The sequence below is a fragment of the Oryzias melastigma genome, linkage group LG1 (genome assembly GCF_002922805.2).
Source record: "Oryzias melastigma strain HK-1 linkage group LG1, ASM292280v2, whole genome shotgun sequence".
Taxonomy (NCBI): Eukaryota; Metazoa; Chordata; class Actinopteri; order Beloniformes; family Adrianichthyidae; genus Oryzias; species Oryzias melastigma.
The window spans coordinates 19,497,764-19,519,194 of NC_050512.1; the positions used below are offsets into that span (position 1 = coordinate 19,497,764).

Here is a 21,431-nt window from a genome sequence, read left to right on the forward strand (position 1 = left end):
ACTGTTCAGCTTAGGGTCACCATCCCCTAACAAGCACGTCTCAGGGTGGTGTCTCTCTAGGCCAGCTGCTAATTGCAAACAGAACATACGAGATAGATTAAAAACCGACACGAGAATCTGATTTTCATGACACAAAACTGTAAAGTTTTGCAAGAATGGAGCAAGTTTGCATGAATGTTGCATAACACAGCGGTTTAATGGAAATACGTTTGAGCCTTCCTTTCAGTTTAGACATCAGTCACAGCAAATTCTACTGCATTTAAAGTGAAAATTGTCACTTATAACGCCAGTTCCTGTGATTGGGGCTCTTCAGAAAGCCACAAGCTGTCACAGCCCTGAATATTGTCACATCTGCTGCAGTTTTTCTTTGTCATATCAAAAAATCTCTATCAAAGTTTAAGGAATATTTCAGAAAAAAAAGTTTTGTTTTCCATTTTTTTTCTAACATATTTATAATTCTAAACTGAAGCTCACATGTGTCAACTATAGACCCTCACAAATGTTTTGAGACATAAACTTATTTATATTTGCAGTCTGGAGGCGGCAGTGGAGAACTGCTAAAAATGACCTGGCCTTAGTCAGACCCCGAGGCAGATTCACTACTGCCTCTCACCTTGCATCAACACTGTTCTACTGAATGTTTGTGGTATTTTTTATTTACCACAAAAGTACAGCGACCCTGCAAACTCAGGGATCTATGGATCTAGTCATTAGCACTTGCTCAAGTGCTTTAAACAGTTGTTGTTGAGCAGATCACACCCCCCAACAGCAGTTAAAGTGGGTTCAAGAGTGACATGCAAATAATATAACAGAATGGCACAAAATATTAAAATGACAAGAAAAGAAAGTTGATAATCTAGAAGGACTTTTGCTTTTTCTAAAGAAATCAAAACAAAAATCTGTTGATTTTCATTTCATTGAATTTGCCCATTAAAGTAATACATAATAATTCATGTTTTTATCTGTTATTCCAGTTTATCCCTTCCAGGGTTTTTTTTGTTGCTCTCATGTTTCTAAATCCATCCAGAAATCTATCCAAACGTTTTATGCCTTTTTTTAATATATATATATATGTTGAAAATCCTAGTGTGATCCATATTCATTTATATGGTTTGAATGAAGAGAGAAAAAACATTTAAACCAACATGGCTCTAAAAATAAAATAACATTTCTGATGATTTAATCATATAATCCTCAAGAAACTGCTAATATGTTTTTCTGTACTTGGAAGCCAACATTATTTTACCATTAAAGTACTTGAAGTACATTGGCACAGTGCAAAAGTTCAGTACATGAAGGAGGTGATGGTGAACTACAACTTCAAAAGCTGTATAAACTACTGCAGACCTCCAAGATAGAGTTTAGTACTGTCCCACAGCTTTAAAAGAGGCAAATATACAGACAACAGTAATTTATTATTCCTGCTCAACTGTTGACGACGCGCTCAAATTGCTAAAGCCTGATTTATTGCATATTGGCTCACAAGATCCTCTAGAGTTTCAGATAACGGTCCAAAAGGATAAGTGTTCACTTTCCTAAATCAAAAATGATTCGCTGATGCCACAAAGTATTAAGAAAGGAAACAGTATATATTTAGGGGAGTGCCTATTCGTGACAAGGTATTCTTTACAGTCAGGTGACACCCGTTCACACTTGATCATCAAAACTGAACACAATTCTATCACAATCTAGTCTGATGTTTGCTACAAAGCACACATGGTATTCTGAATCTGGAGAGGAGAAAAATACAATTGTTAGTAAAAACTGTTAGTTTAATTTCAGTCTCAGTTCCACCTCAACTATACCTTAACTCTAAATCACACCATGGGGGGATTTTTAGGCCTAAGAAAGGGTGTTTGAGTAGAACCCAATAGTTGGAGAAGGTAAAACTTCTAGACTTCTAGAGGTTAGATCACCATCTTTATCAATCCTAACAAGAAATAATAATAATTGAAAAAAATATATTGAAACAACATTCTTGTGTTTTCACACTTGGAGTCAAAAGGTCCGATGTCATGCCCATCCTTAAGTTTTTTGCAAACTTGTGCATTTCAGTTAACCCTTTAACACTGCAGATATTGCCGGTGATACCTAAGTAGCACCTCCTTTCTGACATGCTGTAACTTCTTGACCGTAAACACGATCAACGTGAAAGAGAAGCTGCGTTTCATACTGGCTTTTCACCAATATGCAACACATTACTAGCACCACGTGCTGCACAACGGTCCTTTTCTCCGCTTTTCTCTGGAATCAGTTGACTTTTTGTCGACTGCGTAAGCCCTTCACCTTCTGCATCAGTGCAAGGCTGCTTTTCTACACTTCAGAATCTGCTGGAATTACATTAATTGTGCATGGTTGCCGAGTTGTTGTAGTTCAAAGAATGTAAAGACTGAAGTTAAAGCTCTGGTGTATGAGGGTCAAGTTGATGGTAGCCTGTGTCTGAAGGTGTGATCCCCTTTGGGTCTGTTGTGAAATGTTAGAAGGCTGTAAATGTGCAACAAAACATCTGAGAGTACATATGACAGCCTAAATCAATAAATGAGGAGCTGTGGGTATACTGATTGATTTGGACTTTATACTGTTGCCATGTCAACGTTGTAAGGAAAGTGAGGAGTTGACTTTTGTGATCATGAACGTCTGGCTGACCATAGTTATGTGTTAGAAGGTACGGCTGCCCCCTGATCGGCAGAGAGGATGTATGTGTACACATGCAGTGAAGAGGGAACCTACTGTAATACTCAAATCTGTTTAGTCTGATTCGTGGCGGCGGGATGGCTCAGTTAGTTAAGCGTGGACTGATACACTTGGACAGGAAATCAGAGTTTGATTCCCAGGGGGCGCAATGAGATTTATCCAGTGTGGGTCTTTATGCAAGAGCCTTCACACTACTGCCTAACTATGTGGCCAGAGGGGGGACCAAAGTCTGGCTCTCCCTGTGCTGGTCCCCAGCCTGAATGAAATACAGTATTGTTGTACCAAGCCAGATCTGCAAATCAGTGAACACAAATTCACTGTGGCGACCTCTGAGGGGTTATGCCAAAAAGTGAACATCTATAAGAAGTTTAGCTTGGATCAGCATTTTTAGCAACAAGGATAACAGCAATCTAATCATGGGTGTAACGATTCATTTTAAAGTCCCACTCCAACTTGTTTATTTATTATTAATTTATATTTGTTGTAAAATCATTCCCCAGTAGTCTCTTGATTATGATTTTGCTGTTTTTAAATACATTTTTTTCTTGTTTTCATTTTAATTTTAAGACATATTTTCTGCAGAGCAGCAGGAGCTTTTTAGAAACACAAAATGTCATTGTACATACGTTTTAATCAAAAACATTTTTTGAAGTGTTTTTAGAGAAAAAAAAAAACGCAAATAGACAAGGTAACAAAAAAAGTAGAAAGGGGTGGGACCACACAAGAATTTTCTTCTACCCACTCCTTTTCAAGCACATTATTTGCTTTACTTGTATATTTGTATTTTTTGTATTTTTCAATTCTTATATTTGTATTTTTAAATTCTTATGTTTATTTTGTATTTTTGTACTTTTTTAAATTCTTATATTTTATTTTTAAATTCTTATGTTTACTTTAATTTTGTGTTTGAAACAAAGAACAAAAAAAAAATTCCCCTCTGAGTCGAGGACTGGACTGCTGGTGCAGAAGTTAGCCTTAGCTATTTTCCCATCAAACTTTTGTCTTCGTGCTTCCCCGCTAGCACCTCACAAGCCCAAGTTAGCATTAGCATAGCAAAAAGCAGTGCCCAGTTTTACAGTTATCCATTATAAGTCAAATAATCTTTGCGTCACTAAATCTCACATAGCTAAAATTCTCATTTCCAGTTAATCACAAACAATGACATGCAGGATGACATGCAGTCAAAGCCTCAAACCATCTAACGACAAGTCTAATTAACTGCAACTTTATTCCTTTACCTTCTTTGTTTTTTAAGCAAATTTATGAAGATTGTTTTTTCCCCTTTGTGTACAATATATACCTTTTTTGCTAACAACCATAAACTATTAGACAGCAGCTGAAAAAAACTTATGAGTAAGAACGTAAAACATAGATGCGATTCTCTGGGCTTATTGCCAGAAACCACAGTCAGCCTCTAATCTGTCATTGACCATGATGTAAATTAGAAGTCTACTGTCTCTTTACTACAATGTATTCTTCTTTATATGCTGTCTAAGAGGAGACAGCTGAATCAATATCTTCCTCTGTGCTTACACAATAGTGCCTCTGTAAAATGTATTTGGAACAAACTCTTCTCTCTCTGTCTTCATTGACACACCTTGACCCGACTCCTCCTCTTCCTGTTTCTCTGATAGTTGGACGTTTGACATGCTTGTCTCAACCTTTTAGTCATAAGCACTGAGCATCTCCAGCAGATGTTTCCAAGTCGCTCTGACTCACAACCACGTCTGTCAGATGAGATACTGTCATGCAACATATGCAGTGTTTGAAGCGACATGAAAAATGCTGTTAAGTGAAAAACACAATGTTTTCACAATTATTTGCTTCTTTTTTTTTATTTAATGACCCACTTCAATAAAAATCACGTTTTTTTAACATGTTCTAGAATTTTTCTAATGATTTCGAAAATATTGTTTGGAAAAGAATAAAACATTAAAGATTAAAACGGATTTTATGAGTATTTCTTTATAAATTAGGAGCAGATCTGTAAAAGTTTTGTGTTGTCTCCCTGCTCCACTCCACTCTGATGCTTCCTTGCAAACAAATATATCCATTAACATAATTTTCTTTGTCTGAGCTGGCATCTGGATCAAAACTTTATGGCTGGATTGCTCCAATAATGCTCGCCATTTTTCTCACACCAGGAATGTAAGCTTGAAGTTGTAAGGGGCTGTAAGCTTGTGGGAAAGAAGGGATGATGGGATATCATTTGAAGCTTACTTCAGTACCAACAGTCACAACTCAGAAGCAAATTTCTGATGATCTCCTGCAATGCTGCACTTACTGTCATAGAAAACTATACAAATATTTGTATTTAGACTAAAATATGATTCAAGATATGATCAAAGTATGATTAAAGAAGTACATTAATAATTTTGCAATTGAAATGTGCAACAATTTCAGTTTTGAATGAGTCAAAATTGCTGAAAAAAAATTGGTTTAACAGTTTTTCTTCAATACAGATACATATCTATCTTAAGAAATAATAAAAACCTTGCTTTCTTTCAAGCGGGAAATGAGCAGCGTTGTTTCAAACCCTTGAGGAGTTGCCCAGCTAGAATGCTAAAAAAGTTCCTAGATGAAGATAATGGAAAAAAATGCGTTCCCTTGGCAATAACAAATTATATATATTTGGATAAAAAAACTAACCCTGAATAAACTCTGCAAGAGTAAACATGAAAAAAACATCAAATGAAATTGTAGAATCCAAAGTTATGCAAAGTATTCATTTTTCTCCCGTTTATAATTCTTTTTTTTAACAAGACGTAATGGTCTTTGGACAGATGCACAACCACCTGCTTGGAAAGTTGCCATAGAACACTTAAATTCTCAATCGCTTAGCTCCTTCTCATTACTGAAGTGTCTCGTAAGAAACTATGGAGCTAAACACCTTGCAGGGACTAAGTATTTAAAACAGGCTGCTTTAAAGGAATTATTACTCATCCAGCTGCTTCTGTTCTCCTCCTCTGTTCGTTCAGACTGTGTGTATGTGACATGGACAGACTTGGACGAAATGAATTCATCGGAGAAGTGAGAGTGGCTCTGAAGAAACTGAAAGAGGGTGAAAGCAAACGTTACAATATGGGCTTGGAGAGAATTGCACAGGTATGTGAAGCAAACGCTTGTTTTCCTGTTTTTTTTAAATAACTACTGACCATTTATTCTAGGAATGTAAATACTTAAATAACTACATTAAATCTTTATAACATGCACTGGGATAGCTTTGCAAAAGAAAGCCTGTAAAGTGCTGCGACTGCCTGAGATTTTTTGGGTAGCTCCTCAAGAACCTCTCACTAGATTTTACTGGAGTTTGTCCCATTTGCCTTCAGTTCAGTTTAGTTCAACTTCATGCCAATTTGCAGTATAAAAAAACAAAGTAAAACAGTTCCAAGGAGCTCGAAGTGCACTGTCAACTTTTAAACAGACAAAACAAACAAAAATTCCCAAATGAAATCTTGGAGCCAAGTTAACTGTCATGGTTTTTCTGCACATGCATAACAAAAATCATGATAATTTTGGCATTAAAGTTAAGGGTTTGCCTCCTCAGAATATTTTAAGTGATGCCACTCAATGAAATATTTAGTAGAACCTTTGGAGTTTTTGTCAACTGGAAGACCCACTGATGTCCAGGTGTAAGCTTTATTTTGAATGTTGATTTTCCTTCTGTGTTCATAGACAAAAATGTTACAATGATATTAGCAACGCCAGGATATGATACACCACACACATTATGATACCTCCACCCTCATATAAGGCTGTTGTATGCATGGCTTTCTCTTTTTATTCTACATTTAACATGAATTTTCCAAACGGGAAAAAAAAAAAAAAAATCACGACTTCAGGGGCCTAAATCAATCTCTACATCAACTTTCCGAGCTTTAAAGTGTTTTATTGATTGATTGATTATATTATTAAAACACTTAAAAATTCAAATATATAAAATTGTAGCCTTTTAGGCTTATTTCCATCTTTAGTTTCTATAGAAACGTTTGATGGTCTCTAAGTAAAAGGATAAGTTAAATCAATACAGAAAGGATAACATAAGCCAGACAACAGGAGAAACAGAAACAACTTTTATGATGTTCATTCGTCACTATGAAGAACCCCAAAATGGTATTTTGATTCATTCATGCATTTCTGAGCATTCCTCTAAAAACCTGCGCTCTGGTACCCAACCCCTCCAAGCCCAAAAAAACAGCTGATTTCTCACTATAGACAGTATATAGAGAGAACGTGACTGAGGGATTCCTCCACCCTCGCATTACCAAACAGAAAGCCAATATTGACTTCTATTGAAAATAAAGAGCTTTTACCCAGTCATTCTGTTTGTCAGAATAACCATTCTTGCTCTGGTGTCTCCTTTTAACACGTTCTTGCTAAACCTAATTTTTTTCCCCCATCATATTTTTTCTTTATCAGAAGTTATTCAAGTCATAAACTGGCCAGTTAGATCAGTCAATAAGAGTATGTGGTGCGAGCTGGGCCCTGCTTTCAGTGGAAAGGGTTTGGTTTTCCAACAAACTGAGGACTCAGACCAACTTGGACCAATCACGGCTTACTTATACTGTCTGGTCCCAAAATGACGAAATCCATACCACAGAAAAAAAAGGCTACTGAATTCAATTTATTTTGTTAAAACCTGAGGTAAGGCATTTTTTATCGGCGATGCCACAGTCTTGCTTTGTCCATCTCTATATATGTCAATGGTTCTCACGAGCTGATGTAACAAAGTAAGAACAGCCCCTTTCAGGAATCGTCTGCACTTCCAGTACCTCCGCAGGCTAACACAAATGCCCACTTTCTCCACGGAGCTAACTGTGCTAAGCTAAACACTTTAATTTTTAATGCACAATGCCATATATCTTCCAAATGTGTCCCGTCTCCAATAAATTCCGGGTCTAACAGGTGTTTGTTCCTTTAGCAGGGCTACTTTAAGATGCAGGAGATCAGGTTTGGTGACGGAAGCTTTTAATAACTTAAACTATGACAACAACCACAGAGAAACAACAGAGGGGGTAATGCAGAACAGATGACCTGACAGGGTAAAACAGAAAAGCAGGCACTTAAATAAGGGTAATTGACATAAATGAAAAGAGCTGTGGATGATCATCATGAACCCGGAGTCCCTGATAGGGGAACAACTCAAAACATGATCAACACCAAGAACCCAACTGAAAAAACAAACTAAAGCACAGAATCCTCACAGTACCCCTCCCCAAAAGGCCAGATCCCAGATACCCAAAAACCTGAGAGGAGGTGAAGACCTGAAGAACAAAACAAAAACAACAGTTAGTTAGTCGATAACTTGGATTTCACTTGTTTTATATGTGTTTTCAGAATAAAGAAGCCAACAACCAGTTAGTGGATCAAGGAGCAGTTGTTGCAGAAGAGGAGGTAAGATGGTGATTTATTACATTGTCTGTTACATATAAATGCTGGACACGGAAAACATTCAGTATGCACATTTTGTGGCACGTTTCATCTGTCGTGCATAGCCTCTATTGCAAAAATGATGCGTTTAATTACCATGATCTGTGTTTGAGGCATCAATTTTAATAGTCTAATGAGCAATGAAACTGCTCACATGGATACCATGTAGCAGCAGTGTGTTAATCACACCAGAGCATTATCTCATTCCTCCTCATGATTTTAGACACAGAAGCTAATGGCTTCTGGTCTGTGATAAGATTTGGTTTATGGCTCAAGTGAGAGATTAAAGGCAGACGAGAGTAGCTTTATTCTGCCTGGCCTTTAGGTTCTGTAATTACAAGCTGGAATTCAAATCCCCTGTATTCGATTTTTTTTCATTTTTATCTTTCAGGTTGTTGTTTTGTTGCTTCAAACAAATTAAATTTGAAGTATTTTTTCATTGCTGTCAGGATGTAGGTGACAGCTAGCCTTTTACGTTCACAGCGAGGCCGTATCCTGGTGTCACTGTGTTACAACACAGAGAAGAGCTGCCTGCTGGTGGGGATCATTCGCTGTGCTCATTTGGCTGCCATGGACTCCAACGGCTACTCCGACCCTTTCGTCAAAATGTAAGCTACTGCAGATATTCATGAACATCCTACAAATGATCCTCCTGTGCAGATTATGTATTTATTTTGCATTTGCAATCAGCTTTCATAATTCACAGATGATGCAAAATGACAAGTGAAGCATGTGGAATGAATGAGAATGTTAGACTCTCTGGTTTGATCAATCTCCTCCTCACAAGCAGAGGATCTTTGCATTCACCAAACCAAATTTCTAACCATTAGCTCCAATTATGGGATACAGAAAGGAGATTGTCAATTTTTGGGCTTTATCTTTGGGCTCTTTTTATCGATTGCAATCTTATTTAAAAGAAGTTAAAATGAAAATAATGTTTTCAAATCAGATTTAAAAACTCCCTTTCATATGATTGGCAAAGCAACCCAGCATGAATAGAAACGCTGAGCCGATTCGTGCTGATGCAAGCAGAGAGCTGCAGAGGCAATGAAGTCTAGTGGCAGATGCTGAAATTAACCACTGGCACAGTGAAGTGACACTACTGTGCAGCCAAATCTGTAAGGATCTCACAGATGGGACACTGTTTGTAGAGACATAACAGCGTGGCTGCATTGAAACAGACATTTCCATTAATTTTACCTCAGCAATCCATGAAGAATAGTTACAGATTGGGTCTGAATGAAATACCACATCCTGTATGCTTTACACATCTGAACTGGAGAACCAAAGAGATTCTTGGTAAAATACAGATTTTAGACTGAAGCGTTTTCTCCTCACACAGATTGGGATTTAAAGTAGCAAAACCAGAGGTTGGACTTGATGTTCATGAAATCAGGGAAAAAATTAACATAGACTCAGACATGGAGGACTTAACCTTTGGTGCTCATCACTCTTGTTTGTAAACTACAAAAGCAATCTAAGTGATGTGCCCCTGGGCTGCCAGTGAGGATGATCACAAGTGAAATTATTGTGTGTGAAAAGGAAACTGACAGTGACGTGATATTTAAAGCCGTGTATAAATATGAAGCTGCTGCACTTCTGTTTGGTCATGAATGAGCAACAAAATGGACCAACGTTGGGTGAAAATTGCTGTTATTTAGCTAAGCGTTTGCATTTTTTAACTTAATTTTAAATACTTAAAATGATAACATTGAATTTATTTAAAATCTGTTATACCATAAAAGGCAAAAAGAAATGTCCAACTAGTTAAAAAAGATATGAGGAGAATTCAATCCATCTGTCTTAATGACTTTGAAAAGATCTTTTTCTGAGAAAGTTAAGGGACATGAAGGGCATATTCCAGCCTTGAGAAAATGATTAGGCTTAAATGTTTTAGACGAACTACCTTTTTCTCTCCAGGAGCTCTCGTTAAACAATTTTAAACCCATTTCTTGAAGACCCAATCCGCTGAAAATTGTGCTTTTGGCATTTTTAACATGTTCTTGCTGCATTTTTCTGATGATGGAGGACCTATAAAGGAAATTAGTCATAAAATTGCATTTCTGAGTATTTATTAATTCAAATCAATGTGAATAAGGAGCAGGAAAAATGTAGAATTTGTCTTTTTAAGTAAAAAAAAAATAATGGATAGCTTCCTGCTTCACTCCATCCTGATGCGTCCATTTATACAGTAGATGACTGTGTCAAACTCCAGAGTCCAACTAACCTGCTAATGTATCTTTTTGATAAAACTCACTTGATCCAGGTAATCAATTGCAGATAAGGCAGGATTTCTAAAAAAAAAAAAAAAAAAAAAAAAGAGCAGAAGGTCGGCTCTTGAGGCATGGAGCCTGACGCCTTTGATATACGTCTTAGTTTTTCTTGTCTGAGCTGAAATCTAACTCAAAGCTGTACGCCTGGAAAGCTCCAATATTGATAGCCATTTTTGTTGCACTGGTTATGTTAGGTTGGGGGTGTGAGGGGGTGTAAGGTAGCAGCAGAGTGTAAACAGAGAGCTCTCAGCAACGGGGAGGGGAAGGGAGGCGGCAACAGTCTCAGAGACAAGTTTCTAATGAACTCCTGCCAGAAAATACAGTATATCCTAGAAAACAACACAGCTTTATTTGGCCAAAAATTGCATAATTAATAATAAAAGACCACTCGGAACACAAAAGATGATCTGAATGGAGCTTTAACTTGTTAGTTAAAACCTTTGACTGTCTTTAACTTGACACATTATCCCCTCCCACCTTGAGTTCCAAATAGGAAGTACCTGGTGGTTCCAAAAAGCCAAAATCCCATAGAATTCTACTGAAAAATTCATGGCTATTAGTCATTCTATTTGTCAGAATAACCATTCTTGCTCTGATACGACCTCTTTTTACCATGTTCTTGCTAAACCTATTTTTTTTTATCACAAATTGTTCAAGTTATAAAGTGGCCAATCAGATGCCTCCATAGAGGCATGTGGTTCCTGCTGGCCCCCACCTCGAATGTTGGAAACATTTGATTGACAGATTCTTCTTGAGCCCACTTTCAGTGGAAGGGGTGTGGCTTTTCAGCAAACTCACTCCTGATTAGCCAGAGGGGTTTCCATAGAAACAAAGACTCAGACTGATGTGGACCAATCACTGCTTACTGACATCATCTGGTTCCAAAATGGCGAAGTCCGTACCACGGAAAAATGTCAACTGAACTGACCTAATTTTGTTGGAACTGGAAGTATGGCCTTTTCAATGGATGTTGTCACAGTTGCTTTGTCCATCTCTATATATGTCAATGGTTAAGACAAGCACACAAAAAGATACCTGAGCATTAGTGTTTGCCATCGAGGTTAGGGTCACAGTCGGGTTTATAACACAATGGGGAGGAAACTCAGACACAAGCATTAAAAAAATAACTAAAGAGATCATAGAATGTTGTTTACAGGCTGTCAAGTCTTTATCTGACCACATGAATCATTTGAGTTTGTTTACTGACGTTATTATTGTGACATTGAAGGAAAGCTGGTCCTTTAATCCTCTCAATTCTTCTTCCTACTGTCAGTGGCGCCTCCTCCCTATTGACTCTGGGTCTCCTGATTACTTCATTTCTCTTGGTGATGATGGCCCACCTGTTCTTATTTCATCTTAATCTCATTTTAGTGAATTTAAGGAAGAATGGTTTAATGTAAACAGTTGGCCAGGGGCCGGAAATGAATGTGAAAGAAAACACAACTATTTGCTGTGTTGGTGTTTCTTTATATAGACATGAGCAGTGAGAACACCTGTGACTGCATTCAGTATCTATCTTAGGCTCTATTTATGATAGTTTTTTTTACCCTCAAACTATGGAAAAACACAAAGAAAAATCCCCACTTCACTTTAACACCAACTCATGCTTACATATCGGAATAATGCTTTTGTTTCACTGGATTTTGACTCCGGCTAGAGAAAATATCTTTATTTAAGAAGCAGCTTTGTGGAAAATCCACCTTCGCCTTTGAATTTGTTCATGAAGCTGGAAAGGATCATAAACAAACACAATTTCCACACACATTTTTCTGCTCACAATCTAAACCGCTGCAGCCCTTACAGTCAAAAACACACTTCTGCTGCAGCTTGAAACAAAGAAAATATTTTCCAAATCTGAATCGCATAATATTTTTGTCTGTTGGTTTAAGAAAACTTTCAAACTAAAAGTATTACAGTTAGAATGGGCATTGTATTGTCAATATTTGTCATTATAGTACTATGAATCTACCTTTGGGTAAAATGCACAAAGACCCGATTTTTCTCAGCTTTCAAATTTTACATCCATTCTATTACTTTAAGCTTACTTTAAATGTATGTATTTTCAATTTTCCTTACATTGTTATTTTAATGATTACACCTTTAATATTTTTTATTGTTTTTTATGTTTAATGTCAAGCACTTTGAATTGTCTTTTAATATTCAACATGCATGTGTATTTTTCTTCCAAAGCAAAGACTCTCAGACTGTAAGGAAAAAGCCAGATTGTCCCAAATTGTGCTCTACAAGTTTGTGTTGCCTTACAAATAATATACAATAAAATAAAATAAAAAATAGGACATTTCTAGGGTACTGGATTTTGGAATTGTAGATTTGGACAGCCCTACAAAATGGTGAATGTCATATAATGCACTGAACAGTGAGATATGAGGGAGTTCAGACACAATCCATGAAGCCCAATCAGGCAATTGTTTTTGTGATATTGGGATAAATAAATACAAATAAATTGAATTGAATTGATATCTGTCATCTAAATCCAAACTCTTGTACCCACTTACAGTAAAGTCAAGACTATTGTTTGGTTACAATACTTTTCTGAGTTTAGGCTGTAAAAGAATTTAAAAAGTAGAACTGTGACAGTCTAGCTGAAGAAAAAAAACTTTTATTTAAGTATTTTTGTCATGAATCTAAAGTATTTGCATTTGACTCTTTCTTTTTTTTTTGGTTTGTTTTTTATTGTATGTTTATTGTAAAATTGTTCCCAATGGTCTTTTAAATATGATCATACAGTTTTTGCCAAAATCAATAAGTCTGTGTCCTTTCATATGAGATTTTTCTGCAGGAACTCAGGAAATTTGCTTCTGTGTTGTGGGCGGGACTGTAGTTAGCAATGGTCAATTTCCCATCAAGCCTTTGTTTATATTCTCTCCTGCTAGCTTATAGCGCCTCACAAGCCCAAGCTATCATTAGCTTTGCAAAAAAAAAAAAAAATTACAATATTAGAGCTACAGTTTTGGCTGCTCAGACAAGAAAAACAAAAACATTCATGGATCTATTTGTCTCCATTTGAATACATCAGAATCTGATTGAAGAAGGAAAACTTTGGCCCATGGCAGCAGCTGCTGCGTCACAAACTTAAGATTTATCAAACTTTTCATTTGCTTCTGATCCGACATGGTTTGAATTATTTATTACTTAGAAATGCAGTTTTAATCATAAATTACTTTATATTTGTTCTTCATCATGAGGGAAATATTACAAGAACATGTTAAAATACTAAAAACACTATTCTCATTGAAGTGGGTCATTAAAGTGATCTCACTATTGAGAATTACATCTCAACAATCAATGTGCTGTATAATGTATTCCAAGACACAGCTAGCACAGCCTAATTTATGCTGTGGATGTACATCAATGTTATTTTGCAATTTTGTAACCTCTAGAAAACTGTTGTTATTATGATTCAAACTTGTCAGGCACTTAACTAACTCAAATATCTGCTTCCAAGAACAGAAAATTAGTATTTTAATTGAATACATAAACAGTGTGTGTAGAGATGAATCACATGAAAATCTCATAACTGCCCTCTGAGCTGAGAAGCTTCTTTGATAGTATTCATGGCACATAGTCAGGTTATCCGTCATGCTGCAGGATGGAATGAGATGCAGACTCCTTATCCTGGTGATGCTGCGTGCCTCACTGTGATTTTTTTTTTCACCTCTTCAGTTGATGCTGTAGTTCTGAAAGACTAAAACACATAGGGATGGAGAGGTAAATGATCTGGCACCACACGCCTGAGCCATCCTACCCTTAGGGATGGAGACAGATAAAAAGGTTCAACCTCTAATCTGCTTGTTGTACTTAATACCATCAGTGTGCGATGGGAGACCTCCCCTCAGGACAATCGATATAGTAACCAATATCATCCAGTGGGAGGTTTCCAGGTAGGACCAGATGTTTGATCACTGTCAGACAGAAGGTTTCAGGGAGTCCTAATCAAATTGTAGTTCATTTTATTGACTGAGTAAAGTATTATACGTTAAGCTACATTGACACTACCCTCAGAAACGCGTGCTCAAATGACCACTTCTAAAGAAAAGTCAATACAAATGTACGTTTTGGTGTACAACTCTTCCGTTCAACCGTAGTTGCAGAAGTTTCTACGACCATTTTCAGGCTCTTTGTACAGAATTTAGAGACTTTGAACGTGCAATGACAGATATACCAGGTCAAACTATGACTCTATGAGGGCTCTGCTTCCCTCCCCCACAAGGGTTAGCCCTTAAAAAAACTATTTCGGGCAACCCTACCCCTTCAAAAGCCCTACAACTGGAGGGGTAGGGAGAAGCCACAGGGGAAGAATTTGGATTTGGTCATAAACAGGCGTCACATATCCGGTGTATCAATAGCTTTTGTGATATTCTTTTTATCTTACACCAATACTTAATTTACAATTGGTTAAATAACAAATTAAAGTCAATTTTAATTGTATTCAGTTATTAAATGATTTTTTTTTAAATATTCAACATGCATGTGTATTTTTCTTCCAAACCAAAGACTCTCAGACTGTAAGGAAACAGCCAGACAAGCTTTAGTGTTATAGTTCTCTCATGAATTTTTGAGTAACGGACGTTGGCTTTTTATTGAGCTCCTACCCTCATGTCACCCTTCCTTTGTTTCATCTGAAAGAACTGCAGAACTGCGGCCAGAAATAGAGGTCTGGATAACTCACTGTACAGAGAGAATCCAATTAGCCCTCCTTTTTCTTTTCTCTTGTTTTTTTTTTTTTACTGCCAAGAAGAAGGACAGATACAATTACTCACTGAAATATATTTTTAAATGGAGTTTTATACTGACCTGTACTAGTGAAAAATGTTAGACGAGTCCTTTAGAGTCTTCTCAAGAAGATGTCAGCCGCAGAGAAGGGAAACAAAACCTACAGAAAGGAGAAACTTGTTTTTTTAAATTGCATTCTGCTCCTTTTTTTTGTCCGGTAGGACAATAGTTACCCTAATTTAAACTCTGATGGAAACATAATGACATTTTACACACCACAAAGAGAAAAGGACTCTCCTCTATGGGGGTGGAGCTCTTTTTGACTGGCAGGTGAGCTAACTCATAACAGAGCTTTAAAATCCACCTTGTCCTGAGAGTGAACTGTGATCATTGTGCCCATTTCACCACAGATAGCAAACTGTCTGGGCCAAATGAACTGGTTGTTTGCCAAAAGTGGCCCATTCTCATAATGAAAAAAATGTATCCCAATTATATGAAAGCTCATTTGGGCCACTTTTAGCAAACGTGGCAAACCTCTCTCGGGTAAAATATAGTTGTGTTCCGTAAGTGCTCTGCTTATTAAAATTTTACTATGATCACAACCTTTTGATGAACGTGTAATATTTTTTGGTAAATGTAGTAGTTTCCATGTTAAGTGATATGAATCACATCAGTTTTTCAAGCTCCCCTTGTGCTAATCAAGATTTGTAGGCCATTTCTTGTCGCTACCCTACCTGTAACAGTTACCCGATTGGTACCACAAATGCATGAATCTCTCACCATTTCTTCTCGATGCCAAAATTGTGACAGTTAAGCCATTTAAATTAAATTACCTGCGAGGATTTTTTACTTATTTTGTACTTTTGTTGCACCAAGATTGATGAAAAAAACAAAAAGCTTTCAGTAGCATTTCCCTCCAGTTGTGCCTCCTCCACGATTGTCTGAGCCTTTAAATGAATCACTCCACGTTCACACAATTAATATGGTTTGCTAACCAACAGAGAGACTCCATTACAGCGCCAAATATGAAAGAAATGCAACACTGTATGATCGTTAGATTGCTGTTTTTACAGAAAATAAAAATCTCAACAATGCTTGATTTTACAAAAACCACACGGCTTGGAGTAATTCTGTTTGATCGTTTTGATTTTATATTTGTTGACAGACGAAAAATTGAGAAATGAGGGCATTTTATTCTGAAGAGTTGCTTCTGCAGCCACTTTTGCACCCAAATTAACTGTTAGTAATGTATTAAGTGTTAACTGAGTTAAAAAGTGTTGGTAAGTGGCGACATCATCATACACTAGAGAGTAAACTGTCATAAAATCGGGTAGCTGTTACAGATCAACTATCACACCAGTTATTTGAGACTACTTTTACCACATCTGCTTTTAAAGCTCCGCCTCTATCACTCAAGATCTCCTTGCCCCGCCTGCAGCACATTTTAGGCTGTATCTCCATCCCAATCGTTTTCCAAGCTCTACCTTCGTCACTATACGCTTTTGTCAGATTAGTTTTTTGAAGCTCCGCCTCCGTCGCACTAGATGTCTCCTGACTCCATCTTTTCTCACACCAGCTTTTTGTGGCTTTGTGGAAGTTTTTTCTCCAGCTGTGATAGCAGCTTAAAAAGCACACACAATCAGTGACAGGACACCGATTATTTGAGGGATGTGAATGCAAATACTGAAATAAGTTACAGATAAATACAAATAAACAGATTTTTCTGAAAAACCAATGTTTGAAGGGCTTCATCTGTTCTATGAAAAACTACAAAAGGTGGCAATTTTAAAATGCCAAAAACTGTATTGCTCATGGTTCATTACGAGATTAAAAGATTTAAGGAATGCTAAGAAGACATGGTGACAATCCTGTAGTGAGAATTACATGGCTTGAAGCATACTTTTGAAGGGAGTAGTTCTCTGCCTTCTCTTTACGTCTACATTGAAAACAATTTTTTTCGCTACATGGTTTGTGCACGGACTTGTACAATTGACTAAGGTCAAATGAAGACACACTCTTGTTCCCTGACAACGTTCTTTTTGAACATCATCAGGTGCTGCAGGCTAAAGATGAAAGGAAGCATTCAGGTTTTTATCAGCACACGGTTCAAAAGCAAGCATCTGCCATGGCGAAGGGCTGCATAAGAGCATATGGCATGAAGGAACGTGAAGAAGCCACTAAATAATTTATGCAGGTTTTGGAAAACAAGAGGATGCTTAGATGTTGGCTTTTAAAGAAAAATCCTTCCTTATTTCAACAGGACGGTTACAATCACACTCCTCATACATGTGTCTGTAATGGAAAAGTAATAATTGTGAACTGGTGTAGCTAGATCTGTCACTGAAAAGGGGTATTTTTAAAAAAAACATGAATGGAATTGGGACAAAACGAAATTTTATTCCTGCTAAAACCGAATTTTTTATATTCATTCCTAGCTATCCATTTAATTTATTCTTTTTTTTTTTATTGATTTCAACTTTACTGTTTTTTAGTAAAATATATCCTGTGATGCAACCATAAAAGCTCTATGTGTTATAACTTTTTTATATTTCTGCCACTATTATTTCAAGCATATTGACAGTTTCTAAATCTCTGGGCTTTCTAGTGGAAAACATATAGGCTCCAACCCCCTCCGAGGATGAAGTTCAGTCTATTTTTGAATGTCTTTCTTATTTGTGACACCTCATTTATTTCAAAATTCATTTTCCAAGTTTCCACTTGTCTTTGCTCTCTCTATGTGGAAGGGATGCAACATCCATCAGCCAGAACTGTGTTTTTTTATTAATTTATTTTTGGAGTTTAGCCTGGCTCTCTAGAAAATCGGTTTAGAAAAAGCCTTTAAATCATTGACTGTCATCACTTTGCAAACAATTTCTTCTGACTTTATTTATTTTATGTAGTTAAAGATTTCAAACTTTAAGAAAGTATTGTTAAAAAACTACCAAAGTAAGTGTTTAAGTGTGAAGTATTGCACTTATTAGAATAATTTATATCAGTATTAGCATTTTAGATTTATTATTTTATTTAGTGTTAGTATTATATTCTGTATTAAAGTATAATGTATTAGTATTATATTTAGTAATATTTATATTAGTATTAGTAGTATTATATAGAATTACTATTATATTTAGTATGTAGGTATAAGTATTTTTGTATTATCAGTATTAGTATTGTAATTAGTATTAGTATTATACTTGTTATTTAAGTATAAATATTTAGGTCTAAAGTATAAGCATTATATTTATCAGTATTCGTAGTATGATTTAGTATTATGTATTATTATTAAAATTAGCATTATTTTTATTAATATTAGTGTGTTTTAGCATAAATTAAGTATTATTTGTATTAATATTAGTAGCTTTATTTAGCATTAGTGTTATATTTAGCATTTAGGTAGAAGTATTAAAGTGTAAAATATTGATTTTATTTTTAGCAATATTTTATTAGCATTCATTTTTTAGCATTAGTGTTATATTGATTAATAATTAATTGATTCATATTTGTAGTATTTAATTTTAAGTTAAAGTATTCATATTTTTTATTAGTATAACTAGTGTCATTTAGTATTACTATTATATTTACTATTTATGTATATGTATTGCAATATAAATTATAAGTATTATATTCAGCATTATTTTTATTAGCGTAAGTATTTCTAGTTTTGGTATTAAATTTACATGTATGTACAGTATAAGTATTTAACTAAAAATTAATTATCAAGAACATTGTTAAATTTTGGATTCTTTTTTCTTAGTTGATTTAGAATTTGCATGTTTTTTTATTTATTTTTTTTATACTTTATCTGTAGGACAGATATAAAAGGGCCAAAAACTAAACACTTTGAATGGGAAAGATTGAAACATTATTAACAGAGGTATGTCTAATGCTGAATGAATCCAACACTGAAAAAGATTTTTAAAGGAATTCTTTTTAGAGACAAAAAAGAAGGAAGATTTTGTTTTATGGTTTAATAAAAGACTAGGTATCATATTTGAAGGAAAACTACCAAATCTATCAAATTAAGACTGAAAGAAATATATATGTATATATACATATATATTTCACGACATTTGGCAATAAAAGCTCACAATTACCTCAAAAATTTGGGTTAACATCTTAAGAGAAACCCGGTCCTCATCGCAGCTGCTCATATTCATAACATGAGTTAAAACTAAATTATTCTGTCAGAAGGAGTTTATATTAAAGGCAGAAAACCAGAACTGCAAGGTGTTTAAAAATTCTGCTGAACAAGCACATGGTCGTTTTTTCTCAGTTATTCCCACTAAACTCATGTCAAGAGGAAATCATGAGTTCTGCCTCTGTAGCTGCACATCATCACGTCTGATCAGTTTCTGTCTTTCTTTTCAAATGTTAATGATCCCTTTCTGGATGTTAGGTTCCTATGTTTGCTTTCCAGCTCCAGCCTACTCTACTTTATCTCCTCTCAGTGTCATTTCAAAGGACCGTTCTCATTCTTCAGAGTTTTTCCTGGATTTGAATGTGCTGTCAGAGTGATTCAGGGCTATTAATTCTCATGACTCCAGCAGTTTGTGCTGTGACCATGACATGTAGCTTTGATGACGAAAAAAAAGGACATCTTTGCTGTCAAGTTGTTGTGGATGTTTTTCGTTTTTGTATCATAATAATTTCATATCCAAAAGTAAAAATGTCTAAATAATAGAACACCTCTCACTTATCTTTTTACAGACTTTTTGATGGGACTTTGTTGAAATGAATAATTGATTCTTTTTTTTTTATTTTGAATAATTATTTTACTACACTCCACCTGGCCACTTTATTGGGCACACCTGTCCAACTACTCGTTAATGCCAATTTCTAATAAGCCAATCACATAGCAGCAACTCAATGAATTGAGGCGTGTAGACATGGTCAAGAAGATCTGCTGCAGTTCAAACCGAACATCAGAATGAGGAAGAAAGGGGATTGAAGTGACTTTGAAAGTGTCGTAATTGTTGGTACCAGACAGGCTGGTCTGAGTATTTCAGAAACTGCTGATCACCCACAACCATCTCTGGAGTTTACAGAGAATGGTCAGAAAAAGAGAAAGTGTGGCAGTTCTGTAGGCCAAAATGCCTTATTGATGCCAGAGGAGAACTTAAAAATCACAAAATTATCACAAAGATGAAGCTACATAGTCCTGCTGCTTTTCTATGCATAGATTGCATGTTTAATTGAAGGTTTAAATCTTTTTTTATTTTCTGTCTTCTTTCTTAAAACAAGTTCTTGTTGCCTCATCAGAAAACAAACTTCCTGTCCTTTTGGCCATTTTAAGCTGGTCTATCACAACAGCACATGAATACAGAGACACTCATTGTTTCTCATTATGCATATGTTTAGTAATGAACATATTTTGAAGCGCTCCGCATGGAAGAAAAAAAAAAGAGAGTAATCCTCCCATATCACTGTAGACCAGCCTCCACTGTTATAAATGAGAAATTTTCTTAGCTAATTTTGGCATAGTTTGGCAGCTGGTGTCTTTTATTCCTCCTTGTATAAATATGAATGTAGCTGTCAGATAAAGTGCGGTTACAGGGAAACTGGAATACTCCAGTTGCAGCTAGCTCTGAGTCATGTGTAAAGTGTGATTTGGCACAGCTCCCACTGACATGGCCCACGGCCTTTCATTTTGGCTCCACGCATTCTGCTGGCCGAGTTGACAGTTTGTTTGCTCTGTCAGTCTTTTACACTTTTTTCCCCTACAAGGTCCCTTTTTCTTTGTTGTTAAGGCAGTCAGAGCAGTGTATGAGTGGCAGCCGTACTGGAGGCTGAATTATGTAGCTGATGGTGAAATGACCTTTAGAAATGCTTTGTTAGCATTTAGCTGAGAGTAAATGTGACCCTGATAAAAAGAGGAACACTAACATTTAATTCTTGAATATCAGGGAGTTTGATGTATTTATCACATTTATATACTTGTTATTTTCTGACTTTGTGCTTCGGTTCCTGGTATCCATCTTTTATTCAGCCTGCGTTAAAGCTTAAAATATTTAGAAATCAATCAGTTTGGTCAAAAAGAGTTGTCAATAAAGTTTATCTAACACAAGTAACTCAGGGACGACTGTCCTGCCCACAATTCAGAGACTTTCTAATGAACTCCTGCCGCTCTGCAGAAACTATGACCTAGAAAATGACAGGAGTTTTAAAATTGTCCTTAAATGTTCAATTATTTTTTCATTTGAGACTGCCACAGTTTTTAACAGATAACTGAGCTTTCTGGTTGACGCACTGTTGCAAAAGTTACAAATAAGGACATTTAATGAGCTAAACTTCTCAGAAAGT

General features: G+C 36.0%; 1 protein-coding gene across 3 annotated transcripts in view; it reads left to right on the forward strand.

The window, feature by feature from the left end:
- doc2d (double C2-like domains, delta) overlaps nt 1-21,431 on the forward strand; it is a 51,026-nt gene that overhangs the window by 17,355 nt on the left and 12,240 nt on the right. For all 3 annotated transcript variants that reach the window (XM_036212803.1, XM_024289917.2, XM_024289916.2), the window contains exons 6-8: nt 5,673-5,799; nt 8,032-8,088; nt 8,608-8,732. In XM_036212803.1, the coding sequence (XP_036068696.1) occupies nt 5,673-5,799; nt 8,032-8,088; nt 8,608-8,732 (309 nt within the window). The remainder of the gene's footprint in view (nt 1-5,672; nt 5,800-8,031; nt 8,089-8,607; nt 8,733-21,431) is intronic.